Source organism: Thermobia domestica, chromosome 1 (assembly GCF_964235325.1).
Source record: "Thermobia domestica chromosome 1, izTheDome1.hap1.1, whole genome shotgun sequence".
Taxonomy (NCBI): domain Eukaryota; kingdom Metazoa; phylum Arthropoda; class Insecta; order Zygentoma; family Lepismatidae; genus Thermobia; species Thermobia domestica.
In genome coordinates, this window is record NC_137454.1 from 197617248 (window position 1) to 197635442 (window position 18195).

Consider the following 18195-nt stretch of genomic DNA (forward strand, 5'->3'; position numbering starts at 1 on the left):
TGTACACTTTCGAGTGTTTGTATATGACTGGGTGAAGCATGTTGCCAGGCAGGACATGCATAGGAGATTGTAGACAGGACTATCATCTTGAAGATGTGAGCTCGAACCTCATGGGAAAGAGAACTGCAGCGAAAGATGAAATATAACGCTGAAATTTTTCGTAAGGCCCTTTGTTTTATGTCCCTGATGTGAGCGGCGAACGTTAAACCACGGTCTAAGGTTACACCCAAATATTTGGCGTGAATAGCGTGAGGAATACGAGCGTTCTCATAGGTTAAATTTCGTGGAGCACGGATGCGTCTCTTACTATGAATGACAGCACAGCTTTTGTCTGGATTGATTTTAATCCTCCAACGAGTTAAGAGCGACCGACCTCTAGCCTATAAGCTTAGCTTTCAAACCTTTGATTTACGGTTATTTGTGATTTCACGTTTATAACAAAGACAAATATTTTTAAAAGAGTGTACTTTAAATAAATTACCTAAAGAAATATATTTTTCAGAAAATTTTTATCCTTTTAAATTATTGTTCACAGGCCTTTGCCTTTAATAAGCCTTCTTCGAAATAAATGCAAATGAATTGTGGTCCCATCTTTGGAGCTCTTTTAAACTACATTTATATGTTTCGACAATGAGATCTCGGAAACTACAGGCTCTAGACAGATGACGTTTTCACTGATCGATTGCAAATTTCATGTAGATTGTCCAGTTCTAATTGAATATTTAAAAAGCATGGCCATTATTTCTTTGTTACATTTTTACGGGTACATTGGAAGTGTTGAAATTTAAAAAAAAATACTAAAGCATCACATCCCAAGCATTATAAATTCCAACGCCACACTGTTGTATATAGGGGTTGTATATGTCTCAGGCGTTTGTTTCATGGCCAAATAATAATGGAAAAGGAAGGATAACCATTTCTCTAGTCTAAGATGAACCTCTTTTGGGGGGAGTGTTTTGCCCAATGAACACCATATATAACTGACATTATAATTAATTGTGTATGTAATGTATTTGCTTATTACATACTGCATGCAAGAAGAAAGAAAACACTGGTCATACATGAATTAGAAACTCCAACCGGAAGCAGGCTCAAATCTTGCAAACGGTGCGAGATATTGAGAAAAAATAATCGAAAAAAGTCTCCCCTTTATGATACCCCTTGGCTTTTTTTTTTAATCAATACGTCTTTCACTTGTGTCTGTAAAGGGACATGTACAGATGTTGTAAGGAATGATAATGAGATTTATGCTCATATGCGAATGATGCGCTGTGTAGAGAGCGCAGGTTCAGCTAGTTACAATTAAAAATATCAATATCCAAACGTGCCTGAAGTTCTTTTTTCACTTGGTTATATATACACACACCTTAGGTGAATAGACAGAAGCAAATGGAAAAGGGAGGGAAATGAAGGTCTTGAAAGTAAAATGAAGAGAAATTTACCAGTCTTCAGAAGATACTGTCTACAATGCAGTGAGCAGAGTGGGTCGGTAGATCATACTGAGTCGGTGGGTCGCAGTGGGTCATGATGGGTGGTGGGTCGCAGTGGGTCATGGTGAGTGGTGGGTCGCAGTGGGTCACGGTGGGTGGTGAGTCACAGTGGGTCACATGCTGTTGACCCACTCAGAAAACTTGACCCACTTGACCCACTGACCCACCCCATCTCTGCTCTGTGCAGAACACACTCATGCTAGTGCGTACCAGCTACCGATATGTTCAGAAAATCATCGCATTACATCAATTCGAAAAAAGTAACTTCTGATTTACGTAACAAGCAGTGACGGTCTAGAAGGTAAAAACTAAGGAGGGGCAGCCAGTGCCCAGACTATGATCTATCTATTAAAATGCTACAGTACCAATTAAGAGCGACTTTTTTTGTCCGTCGTCCCGTTTAAAGGGTTTTGCCCTTTCTTCGGGTAAGTGCTTCATAGATAGAAAAGTTGATTGCACTTTAATGTGGTTGGTCTAAGAGTTGTACATATTTAATATTTATTCATTCATTTATTGAGTACACATACATACAGAGAGGTGATTGAAGGGTGAAAAATAACATATAATGAGGATCAAACATAATATGATGGGAGGCCAAGTGTGCCACAATAATGCTGTAGAAAATAATACATTTATTAGCATGCTGTGCTGAATTATGGCGAAGCAAAACTGAATGATTGTAGTGCAGGATGCAGTGGGCAGAGAAGTAGATTAAGATGGAGTGCAGTGCTCTGGACGCCACATTACAGGGTTTTGTTAGTACTGACGAATGCAAGTTATCTTCTGTTCCTGGGGCGATTCAGGAACTGATGAAGACAGAGGAAGCCCATGTTAATACGTAGTTACGGTACATATGATGGGTAGATGAATGATGAAAGCTCACGTGGTTCATAGATGTAAAAGATTTCGGGATCCACTGCAGCATCATCTTCTTGTAAATGATAGAAGGTCATGAAATGCTGGAGAGGAGTATCGACGTAAGTTGGAGGTGCGTCGTGATCCCGATCGTACCGTAGGATATCAAGTAACATGGGATGCTGCTGGTCAATTCGCTTGCAAACGTGCCGAGTACGAAGCTGTTCAAGATGATGCAATAAAGGTGGAAAATCAATCAGCTCGTAAAGTAACCGTGTCGGATGCGGTAAGCTGATGCGATGTGCTAGGCGTAGAGCATGACGCTCTAGGATAGCCAATTTCTGATAATTTTTTTGCGGTGCGGATGTCCAGGCAGTGTGTCCATATGTTAATGTGCTGCGCATAAAGGCCTTGTAAGTATTAAGTACTGTTAAAGCTTTTAGCCCCCAGGTTGTACCGACTAAGCGCTTAAGTAGGTTGAGCCGATTTTGTGCTTGGCGTACGATCTTGGTGAGGTGTGGATTCCAGGTTAAGTTTGGAGTCAAATATGACACCAAGATAAGTCAGAGTATTTGACGCCAGTACAGGTGTATGATCTACTTGAAGGTTTAATTGACTTGGATTCCTGTATATTCGTGAACGGCATTTACGTGGCAGGAAAACAATAGCCTGAGTTTTCGTAGAATTAATACTTAACCGCCATATATTACACCAGTGAACGAATGCGTCAATTGCCGTTTGCATGGTTTTACTGATTGATTGCACTGTGCGGGCCGCCGTGAAGAAGGCGGTGTCGTCAGCAAACTGAAATATGCATATATTGTGTGCAACAACAAGGTCGGCAACATACAATAAGTATAATAGAGGAGACAGTGACGAACCATGAAGAACGCAAGATTGTAGGAAGATCGGATGAGAGAGTGTTCCGTTAATAGAGATATATGCTAGCCTCCCTAATAAGAAGGAATGTTAGCCAAACCGAGCAGATGGCTCATCCCAACCCAGCCGCCTCGAGCCGATGGTTCACCCCAAGCGAGCTCGTTATAAAAATCTCTTGTGGTGTCGTTATTGAGACGAGACGAGATGCGAGCAGTGTCCCCTCTAGTGAGCAACCCTAAAAGTATTCCATGTTACTGCTTACATTTCTTATGGTTTTCATTTTCCAATGTAATCAGGCCATGGTTTCAAAACGAGTGAAAACGAGCTGAACGAGCGAGCCATTTATCAAACTCGACGTCAAAACAGTGAATTGGCTCGGAACTCGACTCGATAAAATTATTTTTGACTCGACAAGAAACTAGGCTTGAATTCGAGTCGAGTTTTAGCTCGAGTCGTGCCCATCCCTATGCGTTAGAAAAAAAATGACTGCTTATTATTATTCTGCTAAACTAATTATATAATAATAACAATGTTGTTATGTAAAATTAAAAATACAGAATATAGAGAAGTGTTACACTACAACTAATAAAATGAGAACACATGAACTGAGGTGATCAAAACTTGCCAGTAACTCTAAAATCGATACATGCTTTTTAAAGCTAGTTGTTCCAAACTCTATAATCATACATACCATCAACAAACTATTTTCTAATAATAAATTTTAGACCTGCTCATCAGAACACAGTTTATTCATATTAACCCCCTACTGTATATCCTTTATTATAGCACCCTAGTTGTTGATAAATAATTCCCGCCGGGACACTTCAGACACTTTACTTTTAAATTCTGTCCATCATCATCCTCAGCTTTTAAGAAAAAAAGTATTCTTTCAAAATGTTCCAACCAGTAAAATATTTTCGTTCTCCATCTTTATAAAAACAACGCCAATCAAAGTAAAATAGACTACCGGTACCATTGCACTCGTAGTTCACTCATTGAATGTATTAATTTGGAGCTGTCAAAATCTATGACAAAATCTTCCAGGTTCTTGCAATAAATACACGTGCTTTCCTTGAGGTTGTCCTCTTCTTCAAAAACAGCAAGTGGCACTATGATCTTATCTGTTTCTCTGTGTGTCGGTCACTGACATGTGTAGTTCATGCCTCATTGTCCCATTCTGAGAAATTCAACTTACAGGAAAGGAACAGTTGTTTCCGAGAAAAAAAAAATACATATATTGTAGTTCTCATCTGAAATGTAACGCGAAAACAGTAACGCAAATTAGGTACGTTACTTAAAAAATTGTAACGTGTTACCGTTACAGTTACTTTGGAAAAAATGTAACGCGTTACTAGGAAACGTTACTTAAAAAGTAACGCGTTACTTCCGTTACGTTATTTCCCAAGACTGGCCAGCTCATAGACTAATATGAAGCTAAGCCAATTTACATGATTGATCATCTCCTAAGGAACAACCCTTACACCACAACTTGAGTTGCAGCCGTTTACAATAGTGCAGTCTTAATAGTATTATTGGCCCCTGGACAAACACGTACCCTGGGACCCCTACGACAAAATGAACTCATAGGAAAAATGGAAATGGTCATATATGCGTATGGGATGGCACTATGGCAAAGATGAATGGTAATATGAACACGATAATACTATATCCGAGACATTACGAAATGAAACAAGTATATTGCAGCAAATATTATTTTATAATTTAGACCAGTGACAGGTAAACCTTTTAGAAAGGGGCCAAAGAAAAAACATTTAGCTGGGCCAATGTAATTTATTAAAACCAACAATAGTACGTTTCACAGATGTCTTGTAATATTGTCTTCTATTAGTGATTGAAGTCTCATAATCTGTTCGAACTAGGATGCACTGATTTCCATAAACTAAACGCATATATTTCAGTCAATTTCTAATAGTTCTCTTACAAGTGACTCTATTCTTATTTTCATTCGTCATCTTATGAATCTGATCGCAAACTGAATAGAGTCTTTCAAGTAACCACATTTGGCACGTTCGTTGTAGTTTGCCTATCACTGGCTTTAACTGCTGTTTAGTAGTATTTAATTACGAAAAGTCACTTGAGGCACACATCATATAAGGCCCTTATTCTGGTGAGGTCCTCGGGCAAGTGTCTATCGGACCAATGCGTTAAATGCAATCAATGAACTTTGATATACGATTGAGTTAAAGAATGGTCACACGGTACTTTATGGTAAACCTACTGCCTATACAACAACGCAAGTAACTCCAGTGGTTTCCTCTGGAATATGTTGCAATACTTTATCATAGACAAGTAATATACCACCTCCTATTCTTGAACCATATCACTTAACCCTAGCAGAACCAGAGGAGACTATAAAACGACCACATTTTTAAAATTTGTGTTTTTAATCTTAAATTTCTATGGTCCATTCTCTATGTTTTGATTTTGTATCAGCAAGTCTAAAAAGAATAATACTTTCTATGGGATAAATAATTCCTCCCTCTCTTTTCTTTCTGAATAATAAATTAAATTCCGGGGGTGGGCACAAAATAACCCCCTGATCCTGCTTTTAGCTGGAAACAGTGACGCCAACCCATGGGGAAAATTCCATATTGTGGGAATTTTTCACAATTATTTCTAGAAATGGGATAAAGGGAATTTTGTAAAAATTGGTAAGATTTATGGGATTGTTCATATTATTGGCTATACCATTGGATTCCATTGAAGTGAGGAAAACAAAATTGTCTATAGGCGAGTTTAATAAACGTGAAATTAATGCTAATTGTCAAATTTTGTTACTATAAAATGCATATTAGTGCTAAAGTAATTTGTGCAGTGACTTGTGAATCTCAAAAACAAGCGTCAAAGAATGTTAAATGTACTCTGATATTTTTTAAAGAAAGAGAAAATGAAAGAAAGAATAGAATTAAGCAAAGGTGCCCATCAGGGGGGAAAAGATAGGGCGCTCGCCCCCCTAAGAGGATATCATACTTGGGAATATCGAAAGCCCAATAGAATTTTTACATTAGTTATAGCAAAATTTGAAACTATATTTGCAACCTCGCTTATATTTGCCCCCCTTGGTAACCACAACATGGGCGCCCTTGGAATCAAGGAAAGAAGGTAAAATGGATAACGTCAACTTTGAAAACGTTCCATACGAAATGACTGAAGAATGAAGTTTATCTACTTTTATTACGTTCAGTGGAAGATCATGGCAGAAAAGCGTGATGGAAATACAAAACTCACAACAAAATATAGCCTACTTATTTTTATCAACAGTTTCATTTACCTTCTTCAATCAAGGAAAATACGTGTTCATAGGGTGTTTAATAAACTTGGACGATCGAAATTTTTGGATTATTCACTCATATATTGAACAAAATTACTTATATAACCTAATTTCACTGTTCATGTTTTCTAAATTTAGAAAATTTTGTTTTCAGTATAGCATGAGAAATTCAAGAGTAAAAATGGGAATTTCCGCCTCTCGAGATGGGATTTTATAACGTTTCAGGTTGGCATCACTGGCTGGAAATTGTGTTGATATCAAGGATGTTATAAAATAGAGGATCTGCCTATATGTATCTTCATCCTATTAAATTAATGAAGCCAAAAAACAACCGAGCATCGGCAAGTCTGATTGGCTACTCTCGTTTTCGCAATTGTCTGATTGGTTACTTTCGTTTCCGCCATGATTGTTGGCTCAAAACATTGCGATCTTATTGGGCGGAGTGGGCAGAGTAGGTGTGGTGAAACTGTGACGTATGGCTTCAAGTTTTTGTTGTAAGGGCAGATCCTCTATTTTATAAGATCCTTGGTTGATATATAGTTAACAACTGACTGTCTTAGACCGAAATAGTGATGTCGTCATTTCCTCTTCGTTACCATGGTGATCGCCATGTTGTTTTCTAAACAAGCGCATGAAACCATAGGAATACTATGAAGTATACTGTTAATAAGAATACACATTTAATAATAATTTTAGAATATTTTGAGGACAAAGTAAAGTTGACAGGAAAAGATACAGATTAAGAATATGGGTCCAATATTTAGAAAATTTTTGAGTAAAATAGGAACCATTTTCTACAGGGGACACATATCTAGGTAATCTGATAAGATAGAAATTGCTTAAGTAATGCCAACGCCATTACCAGGTAATGCATAATAAACAAAAGGAACTACACGCAATGCAAGTACTCATAAGGTACAGACTGACGAGCTGTCGGCACAATGAAAGTAGAACAAATACTTGATTTGTCTGCAAGAAAAAATAGTCCACTTTAAAATCCTTGTTGTTAATTATATTGGCATATTCAGATATTTTACACCCACCATTTAAAATATGAGTACATCGTTACAGTGGCTACAAAATAAAGAAACAATCTATAAAAAAAAAAGACACGAAGCTTGTAACCGTATGCGTTCTGAGAATTTTCAATCTGGACCAATTTCTGCTCAGTTAACATGCGTCTGATTTTTCGTTATATTTCCTACTTACCTTAAAAATATAACAACAACGAAACATATCCAAGGTGAGCTTCTTTGAAGACACTTCATTTTAAAACCAAAGGTAGAGAAAATATAATAAATATGTTGGTGTTGTCAACTTAGAAATTATTTCTACATTCAGAAATAAAATCTTTTTACGTGCAAAGCTAATTGTGAATTACTGTGTATAAAAACGGATTTATTAAAGGTATTTAGCATTTACTCTCCAGTGACGGTATGTCTTGATCACTGAAAAACCAGAGGCGGTATGCCTTCATTACTAAAAAGCCAGAGGCGGTATAGCATACCACCGCATACCGCACCACTTCGACCACTGCTTACAAGTGATTGTACGAGTTTGCGTTGCGTTGGATCAGCAGAATGTAACCAAGGTCCTAACATTATTATTCTATTTTGGAATAAATGATACTGAAAATTTTCATACAAGATATGTAATATGAGAACAAATGACAAGCGATAAGAAAAATTTGACGACCGAATGAATGAAAATACGGCAAATACGTAGCAAAAGTTAAGGTGGCGTCTGTATTATTTTGCATGCATCACATTTTATTATATCGTGTGTTATTCCTGATGTATATAGCAGAGTAAGTGACAGGTGTAGTTTACTGTTATATAAATGAAAATATAAAGAGAACGGTAGGCATTATGTACCATGATTAGTTTACTCTTTCACTATAGTTCCTTAACATAAAGGGGAATAAGGGATATACTGCCAATTCTTGATAGCAGATGAAAATTTGTTATTTAGTAAATATCACGCAGACCGTATTGTATATGTAAGCATCTGCTGTTTTAATTTCTAAGTCCGAAACTATCCAATTTTAATCGGGTTCGATTTAGTGCAAGTGTAGAAATCACATTTCTTACTGAGGTTAGTTCTGAACGTAACGTTTCGGTAGTAGAATCAGATTTTAAAAAGTAAGTAAAGAAGTATATATAAAATAGAATAATCAGGGATGGAAGCTACATGTATGTAGAACACGTAGGATTGGATAATCTCTGAATGTATGTTTATAAAAATAGGTAATACCTAAAGAACTTGCTTATTAAAATGGAAAAACTATGGCATTTATTCCGAAGTTGGTCGAAGTTGGTCGTTCTCTTGGTTTTCGACCAAAAGTGTAATAAAAGCTCCGAAGATTTAAAAATTGACAATTTTTACTTTAAGTTCTCATTTTGGGGGCCGCCATCTACAGCAGGTAACCGTAAATACAGTGGACGTTGATATAAAATTTAGTGCATAAAACGTGAACTAACTCATACTATGTGTCTAGAAAGCACGAATGCTGTCGATCCGAGTCAGGGCAGCAGCGCAGCTAGAGAGGGGGTGCGTCCTTAGGGAGCAGGCGCGTCAGTAGCGATGGATAGTGAAAAAACTTTATATTTCATAAAATACATACTTTGTATTGTACAGCTTTGCAACACTTGTATGATGACTTTGTACACTGCCCTGTTCACTTCATCATGTCTTTCTTGTGGAGTGCTGTGTGGTAAAGGGCACATGTTCGGAGTACAAATGCTCTTACTTTCCCACAATCCAACCATACGGTAAACTTCCGCCAAGTAGTTCCCTCAGCTTGTCAAATAGTTCCATGTTATAACCGCTTATAAAAATAATAAACAGAACTTCCACTCTCCTCAAGTATTAATCAAGCACACAAACGAGCAAATTATCCATTTCTTCCCAGTAAGTTTCTAAATTTGGATAGAAACGGACGACCAACTTCGGAATTTAACTCAAGACAATAACTATAGCACAGGGTTCCAGAACACATTCCCGCATCCCCATTGAGTTGTAATAAAATAAACAAACTGGCTACTAAAACCCATCTTCACTCGCTATCGTTTGCTCGGCATTACTGTGTAAATTGAGTATTGAGCTTTGATGAAGAAAGAAACCAACCTGGCTACAAACACATCTTCAGTGATATATACCGAACCTTCCCTACCTATAATGATGAAGTAGATAATATGATCCTCTATAAGAGAAGCATTGCGTGCAATACACACCTACTGTGGTCTTGTCTTGTTTATATTTTGAAGTTCATTGCTTTCAAATATTGCCCGTCCATTCACTTTCGGCGCCTGTGCTACTCACCTGCCCTCCCCACTGGTCTAGTGACTAGCGCGTATGCCTTTGTAACATGTCTTAAGTTCGATTCCCGGTTGGAGTACAAAAATTTAATTTTTTAGAATCATACACTTTCATTAATCATCCGTCTCCCTTAACGTAAATAGCATAAACGTGGGATGTTAAACTTTAAAAAAAAAAAAAAAAAAAAAAAAAACTTACTCACCTACCTTCGGTAACTAACTTTCTCTTAGACCCCTGCGCTGTCGTGTAAGTTACAAAACAACTTAATGGTGCAAGCATACGTAACAAAATGGCAGCCATTAACATAGTCAATTTGGGACATTATAAAGTCTAACTTGCCAATAAACCATCTTTTTGTACAGTTGTTCTCAGTTTTCAAGTAACTGTCTTCCATTATTACTTGTAATTTTTTTTCCCGAGGGGAATATTTTCGTAACCGTAGCATAATGCAGGCCTGAGGCAATCTGGTGAAACTGAGGTTAAGATATCAAAAGTGGAAGAGCTGGCGCTTTTTAAATTTATTGTGTGTGATATTTTTAATTGTATATATTGACACATTTTTAATCTGATTTGTAAGGAGCTAAATGAAACACTTAACTTCGTTGCTTGCGTTTATAAGAGTTTCCTGTATAGTTTCAGCCATTTATGCTGTTGCCTTGTTCACTAGATTAAGTGATTTATACGAAGATCAAATTACTTTATGAACTCATTCTACACATGTGGTGTAGAAATTCTAAAAATGAAACAGAACTTCTTGGATTTACAAGTATATACAAACATTTTGTACGGCGATTTCAAGAGTTTAAATGATTTTTCTGTATACACTAACAGCATGAGAGTCTCTTTTAGGCACAACTTCATTTTTTGATAGAACTTCTACACTTAACTTTCACAAAGTATTGAGTTTTGTCGAGCTTAACTGAGCAAGATTTTTTTTAAAGTATGAGTAAATTGCGTTTGCTGAGCAGACAATAGATAGAAAAAGTATTTTAGAAATAAGTTATATACGAGCATGACAATGTAAAAGGTACCCTCCAGATAACTGTCACCAGCCGTATGAAGTGGAGAGAAAATGTAGTCCATAGTTGACACTGTAAGATACAATGAATTTTACTCAAGTGTGCTATTAGAGTACATAGTTAAAAACTCAGAATCTTACCTTATACCCTTAACTGCTTACCTCACCTGCTTAGGAAACACGTTACATGGCACTAATATAGGCTACCCATAAGTGAATTCCGGGGGCCGCGGTGGCTCAGTGGTAGAGCGTTCACCTCTGGTGCTTGGGGTCCCGGGTTCGATCCCAGCCCCCGCCAAGTGAACTTTGTGGTGGACAAACACCGTGTGCGTGGGTTTTCTCGGGGTTCTCCCGTTTCCTCCCACTTTATTCATTCCACCATTTCATTCATTACTCATCATCACCGTCTCCTTTAGCCTAACCGGCATAACCGTGGGACGTAAAACTCAAAGATTTCATTTCCATAAGTGAATTCCAGCTTGCGTCATACTTGCGATGGGCACTGTTTCCAGAAAGAACTGAAATATAATGTGAAGTGATGTCCTAAACAGTAAAGTGATTTTTCTATTTAGGGGTACGTAGTAAGGTTTTAAGTACAAATTGTTTGTGAAACGTTTGGGTGAGTAATAATTTTCGCGGGGGTGGCCACGATTGCTCAGAGGTAGAGCGCTCACTTCTGGCGCGTGGGGTCCCTAATTTGATCCCAACTCCCGCCAAATAAACAAATAGCACATTCGCCGGTTTTCTCTGGGTTCTCCTCACTTTCGTCATCCTAATATTATCATCCATCTCCCTCCTTCAGCCTTGGTGAATAATCATGGAGCGTTAAACTCAAATAAATAAATCAATGAAGAAAATAGAGGACAATAATTACGCACATTGTGTAAAGCCATCAATATTGACGTTGCGCGTGCTGCAGATTTCGATTTTACTTCTGCTCTTATTTAATGAAACCCTGTAAGAAAGATTGAGTCAGTTTCATTAACATATCTTGTTGCACTCTTGTTCTAATTTCTAGTTTCCTCCCTCCTTCTTTGGTTTCAACTATATAAGAGAGAATTAAATTATGCGTACAAATATTTAAAGGAACCAATACATTGAAAGCTTAAACAAATTAGATTTTCTAAACATAATAGTATTCATTCTACATGGTAATAAACTTCTTTTTAACTAACTAGTCAAAACACATATGTTTCGCAAGGAATTCTTCGTTCTCTACAATGTCAAGGAGACCAATCTATGATACTTTCTAAGAAAGAAACATAACTATTAGTTAGCTTTGATCAGTATCTTTTTTTTTTTTTTTTTTTCTTTTTAATGTGATATCTGACTCACGAAGCGAGTCACGGACTCATGAACTATTTCGAAAATCGATTTGTATTTAATGATGGAAATAATTCATATATGCTTCTTTGTATCTGAGAAATAATAACATATATAAAACTTTTCTGTTTTGGTTACATTTAAATGGTTCGATAGATCAAGGACTTCAAGGATGCTGATGCTTCGGGCGTATCTTTTTTTTTAAATGTTATTTTATGTCTGTGAAATTATATATATATATATATATATATATATATATATATATATATATATATATATATATATATATAAATCATATGAACTTCCCTACCTTCTCTTTGTAGGTTCTCTGGTTGCTGTTAATGCGTACCAGAGCTGGAACATCTCTGTCAAAATGACATCGAGGAAGAGAAATGGTTCAGGCTCAAAAAGGCAGCTAAAAGAAAAAGTAGTACAAATTTATGAGTCGTTTTTCAGAGTAAGTACATTATATACAGAATTACATACTTCATGAAGTTATTTTCAAAATTTATGATGTAATAGTTACAATGTTCTCAGGTATCTCGGAACACGACATACACAAAAGTAAACCAAGAAAAACATACCTCAAAGATCTTAACTGAAACTAGTTATGTCAAAACTAAGCTGGTTAATGCTCCTTTTTAAAAGAATTCTTACCGATTTTTCCCGTACATTCTACGGAACTAAGGCTTAAGAATATCTCCTATGCTGTTATTCATGTGTTCATGTTTTAACAAACAATGGTGGGAAATACAGTATACACAAATCCTTAATATTATAGTAGTACACTAACCGTAAAAGATACTTTTTTCCTTTATCATCATCATCATTATAACAGAAAATAATAGATTGAGTATTCTGTTCAATTCTTCTTCCAAATGTTCCTGAAGTGTTAGCAATATAAGAGTCTGATAAACATATTTATCCATACGTTTTCTTTTGTTTGCCACAAGTGCCCTAATACCTTCTTATGGATACAGGTATATCACTTGCTAAAGATTTCCTGTGCATATTAGTTTAGAATTTATTGAATTTTCTGAAAAAAGTAATGTTCAAAAAATTAATAGCATTTTTACTTTCCTTTTCAATCTTAAATTTTATCCTAGTATCAATATTCTCTAATTTGTCTAGGATAATTAACCCTTATCCGGGCAAGCGGGGCCTCTCAGGCCCAGTAGCTTCATTTTTTTTTTATTTTATTTATTTATTTATTTATTTTTTTTCGAATTTCTCAATAACCATAAATATTTCGATGACACAAAATTCTGAATTCTTCTATCTTTAGTTAAAGTCATAAATATATCGAGTTGGTAAGGCCCCAGCTGCCATCTACGTTACAAAAATAGCTTGCCCGGACAAGGGTTAAGCTGATCTTCATTTTATTACACCACCATTGTGTCATCTGCGGAAAAAATACTTCATGTATATGTGTTCAGGGGTTTCTAAAATGTTAATTTCAAAATAATTTAATACTATATTAGCTAGTACTGGCGATAAGGGACTTTCAATGGCTAATCCATCTTTTAGACAATATTGATATAATCCTGAAATTTGAAGAAATTGTTCAGTAAGTAAACTTATAATATTTTGTTTAATTCGTAAACATCTAGGTCATTCAGTTAATTAAATCTGAACTATTTCTGGAAACGTGGACGGCTAAATCTATAAGAATTGAGATGGGCTGAATTTCAGCTTCAACTTTTAAACAGAACTTTAATTTTTATATAGTAATATTGTCTGGGTCACCATCACGAATTTTGACGTAGAAAAAGTCCTCTCACATCACCAATTATTGTAACATAACCATACTTCGAATTCTTCCGTTAGTCTTATAAAATTAGAATTCTTTTGCTTTTGTAATCGTTGCTTATGACAGCCTTGCCTTCCATCATGAAATTTTCCTTTTCTTTGGAGTCCTTAATATTCAATGATGCAATTACTACTGATGTAATAAAATCTTACAAGGTAATATTTTTTGGCTAATATAGCCCACTAAAAGCGAAATTTATACCCGTTTTCATTTTTTTTTTTTTTTTATTAATGTTCTCTGGTATTTGAAACTTAGTTAATGTACGAAAATATTAATTTTGTTAATTTAACTTACTCCTAAAATGTATTGCATTCATGTGATTAACTAGTATTCCATCCGTATTTTCTTTTATTTTATAAAAAATATTTATTCTCAATTATATTTTGCCTATGTTTTGTCCCACTAGTACTTCCGCGTTCGGCATCTCAGCTCCCTCCTCATTTTCCTTTTTCTTGTTAGCATACTTATCAACTTCTATATACTGCCTACTACAATGTCCCACCTTTATTTAATATTGTGATGGTCACTATATAGTTTACTGTACTACCTCTAAATTTTAAGGACTTTGTGGTGGACAAACACTGTGTTCGTGGGTTTTCCCGGAGTTCTCCCGTTTCCTCCCACTTCATTCCACCATTTCTTTCATCTCTCATCATTTCCGTCCCCTTTAGCCTAACCGGCATAACCCTGGGACGTAAAACTTAAAGATTTCATCTCATTTCTAAATTTTAAGGGGCCGCGGTGGCTCAGTGGTAGATTGTTTACCTCTGGTGTGTGGAGTCACTGGTTCGATCCCAATTCGCTTCAAATGAACTTTGTGGTGGACAAACACCGTTTGCGTGGATTTCCTCGGGGCCCTCCCATTTCCTCCCACTTTATTCATTTCTTATTATCACCGTTTCCGCTAACTTGGCCGGCATAACCGTGGGATGTAGAACTTAAAAGATTTCATTTTCTGCCTAAATATTAAATGGGGTTGAAAATGTATTGTCCACATAATACTAATTATGAAACCAGTTATATAGTTGAAGGAAACTTGGAGAACCAATTGGAAACATGTAACAAAACCTTCTGAGAAAACTCTGGATTCATATTGTGCAGATATACACTTCGGACAATGTCCCGCTTTTTTCCCGTCAGTTATACAGTTATTTAAAATCTGGATTCTCGAACTCACTGTGTCAGATGGTTACCAGTCTCACTTTGGTTTGTGAGAACTGTATTTAATTCTCAACATGAGTGCATGTTCGAACCTTATATGCTTAGATCACGCAGTTTCGTTTAACAAAAGCATTCGCTTCATGCCTGAGGAAATAGTTTAATTTCAACAAACAAATGTACACTCATGTCCAAAATTATTGTCGCATGTCTATAAATATGTTGTTCTAGAAATATAATTTTATAGCGATTTCGCCCGGTATTTCTTATAATGTTAGTACGTGTATAATCGTCAAAGACATGTATGTGGCAAATTTCATGTCAAAAGAGCAGTAAATAAGAACAATAAAACGAAAATGAAACTTTCGTGTCCATTTAGCAACATTTTGTTTTACTTATTCTAATTTTCGTATTTATAGTTCTTTTACCACAAATACACATTTCTCGATTATTAGAGACACGATTTTTCGGTGACACGCGAAAACGCGAAATGTACTATTTTTGTATGAAAATGTTGTGTACCTAAAATATATATTTTTCCACTTTGTTAGGCCATATAACGCTCGCAATTAAACGCGAAATTCTGTCGAATTAGCGAAATTTGCAACAAGTCTCGATATTCCACGAAATTTACGCAAAAGTGACAATTTTTCGACGCTTTTACGATTTATTCATTACCATTATTTGGTAATTACTAGCAATGTGATGAAAATTCCCCTTTTTGAGAAAATAGACCACCATGATTTTTTGAAATTTTACATGCCGTTACACAATGAGCTCCAAACTTGGTGAAATGAATAGTGTGGAAGGAGTTTTACAGGGTATGTTAGATGAGCATTCAGAAATCGCTGCAAAGTGTCACCAACTAATGTACACTCATGTCGAAAATTATTATTTCATGTCTATAAATATGTTGTTGTAGGAATATGATTTGATAACGAATTCGCCCGGTATTTCTTATAATATTAATATGTGTATAATCGGCAAAGACATGTAGGTAGCAAATTTCATGTCAGAAGAGCAGTAAGTAAGAACAATAAAACGAAAATAAAACTTTCTTGTCCATTTAGCAACATTTTGTTTTACTTATTCTAATGTTCATATTTATAATTCTTTTCCTATGAAATTTACCACAAATATACATTTCCCAATTATACACATAGTATCAGTATTAAAAGTACCCTGCAAAATCATTATCAAATTATATTCATACAAGAAGACAGTTATAGATATGCGACAATCATTTTGGACATGAGTGTACATATCAGTTTCAAATGTTGATGTGAAGAGGGCTCTCTCTTCTTACAATAACATGCTTACCGACAAAAGAACAAATTTAACATTAAAAAGCATTGATACAATGCTAACGTGTTATTTGCATAAGTAAACTGTAAACACTAAGGTTATTTTTTTCTAGTAGTGTTCTCTCTCTGTGTTTATTTTTTCTTTAAATGATACTTTTATTCATTGAGGATGCTTAGTGTTATTTAAAAAAAAAAAAAAAAAAAAAAAAACATTGTTTAATATAGTCATGCATGAACTCATGTTATGATGATTGATGAGTGTAAATTAAGGGGAAATAAAAGGTAACTAATTGTAATTGCCAAGGAAAATAGGATTCTTATATTGAATTTTTATTCACCGATTTTATCCCGCTTTACGCATATTTATATAACGAAATTACGAATTCTTATTTACCAGAAAATCGTGTCTCTACCGATTACACACACAATATCAATATTAAAAGTACCCTGCAAAATCATCAAATTATATTCTTACAAGAAGACAGTTATAGATATGCGACAATCATTTTGGACATGAGTGTACATAAACTGGTAAATAGTGGCAGCAAGGTGAGAAAAGTATAGTTCCCTAAAGCAAATTAAATGCACTAAGTAAACAGTTTATAGTTTCCATAAGTTAAAGTATGCTCACAATGTACACTTTAACTTGCTGTGTAGAAAAATAAATAAATAAAGAGATTTCGTTTCATTATCTGCGTTTGAGTCATGATTAGTTTGCTTTCCATATAATATATTAATACAGTTTTCAAGATTAACGGTGTTGAGTATGTATGCTATTTTTACTTTCTAGCCCAGTGATTTATATGGCGAACTGTTCGTTGTTTTTCTTTGAATTAAAGTTGAATTTTAGAGGTCTCTTCTTCAAGTTTAGTTAAATGACAAGATTAACTAAGACGCATCTATAGTGTGACCTTAAAATCCTAAAACGATGGCAGTGACCCCGCTTGGCGTAATCGCTAACGCCCTCGCCTTTGGTGCGAGCGGTCTCAGGTTCGATTCCCGGTGGGGCCACTCGGTCGAAAAAGTGTCGAGAAAGTCCCAGGCAACTTCCTTCCCTCCCCGGTCCTTTCTTCCTTTCCTTTCCTCGAATAGTGTGATCGCCGAGGGACGTCTTCCCTCATACGTGACGGGCTAACATGGCCATAGATGTTGAAAGCCCAGAAATCTAATTCCTAATCCCAATTCTAAAAGGATTACTGTAGTCCTAATATGATTTCGAAAACAACCGTGTTGCCTGTAACATCTAGGCAGTAATGAAGAGCTTTGACTTCACAAATATAAATATATTCGAGTCATATTACATTAGGACAAAACATTCAACGTTAAATTTGGACGAAGAGGATCTCGACAAGAATTAGGTACTTATAAACAACTTTATTCAAAAACGCAAACCTCTGTAACTTTTAATTATACAGCTAACTTTATATATATATATATATAAAGATTTGTATTATTTGCTGTAGTTTTTTATTCGAGTTAATGAAGAAAAAAAGAAGAGCAACTAAAATGAAATGAGGTTAAGTGACACGCTTTAAGCTTCATGAAACACGTGTAAACAGCAACATAGTAGTTTTTTGTTTTGTTTTGAAATATTGTGTGTAGTAATCTCTATTATTTCAGTAACTTATTGCGTATACAGTTTTTGATAATTGTATCTTAGTCATTCCTTTTTCGATATTAAAAAGTGAGTTTTTCGCCCTACAATAATATGCTTCAAATACGTTCCTTTCAATGTTTATAGTGGCCTG

The 18195-nt window shown here is 35.6% G+C and overlaps 1 protein-coding gene across 2 annotated transcripts in view; it reads left to right on the top strand.

The window, feature by feature from the left end:
- The first annotated feature begins 8014 nt into the window (after positions 1-8014).
- The window catches only part of LOC145692661 (armadillo-like helical domain-containing protein 3), a 67519-nt gene continuing 57338 nt past the window's right edge, over positions 8015-18195 (top strand). The window contains exons 1-2 of one of the 2 annotated variants that reach the window (XM_081768045.1): positions 8015-8107; positions 12499-12632. In XM_081768045.1, the coding sequence (XP_081624171.1) occupies positions 12549-12632 (84 nt within the window). In that variant the 5' untranslated portion in view covers positions 8015-8107; positions 12499-12548. Of the gene's footprint in view, positions 8108-8167; positions 8324-12498; positions 12633-18195 lie in introns of those variants that run through there. The other variant, XM_081768036.1, reaches the window with a different exon arrangement.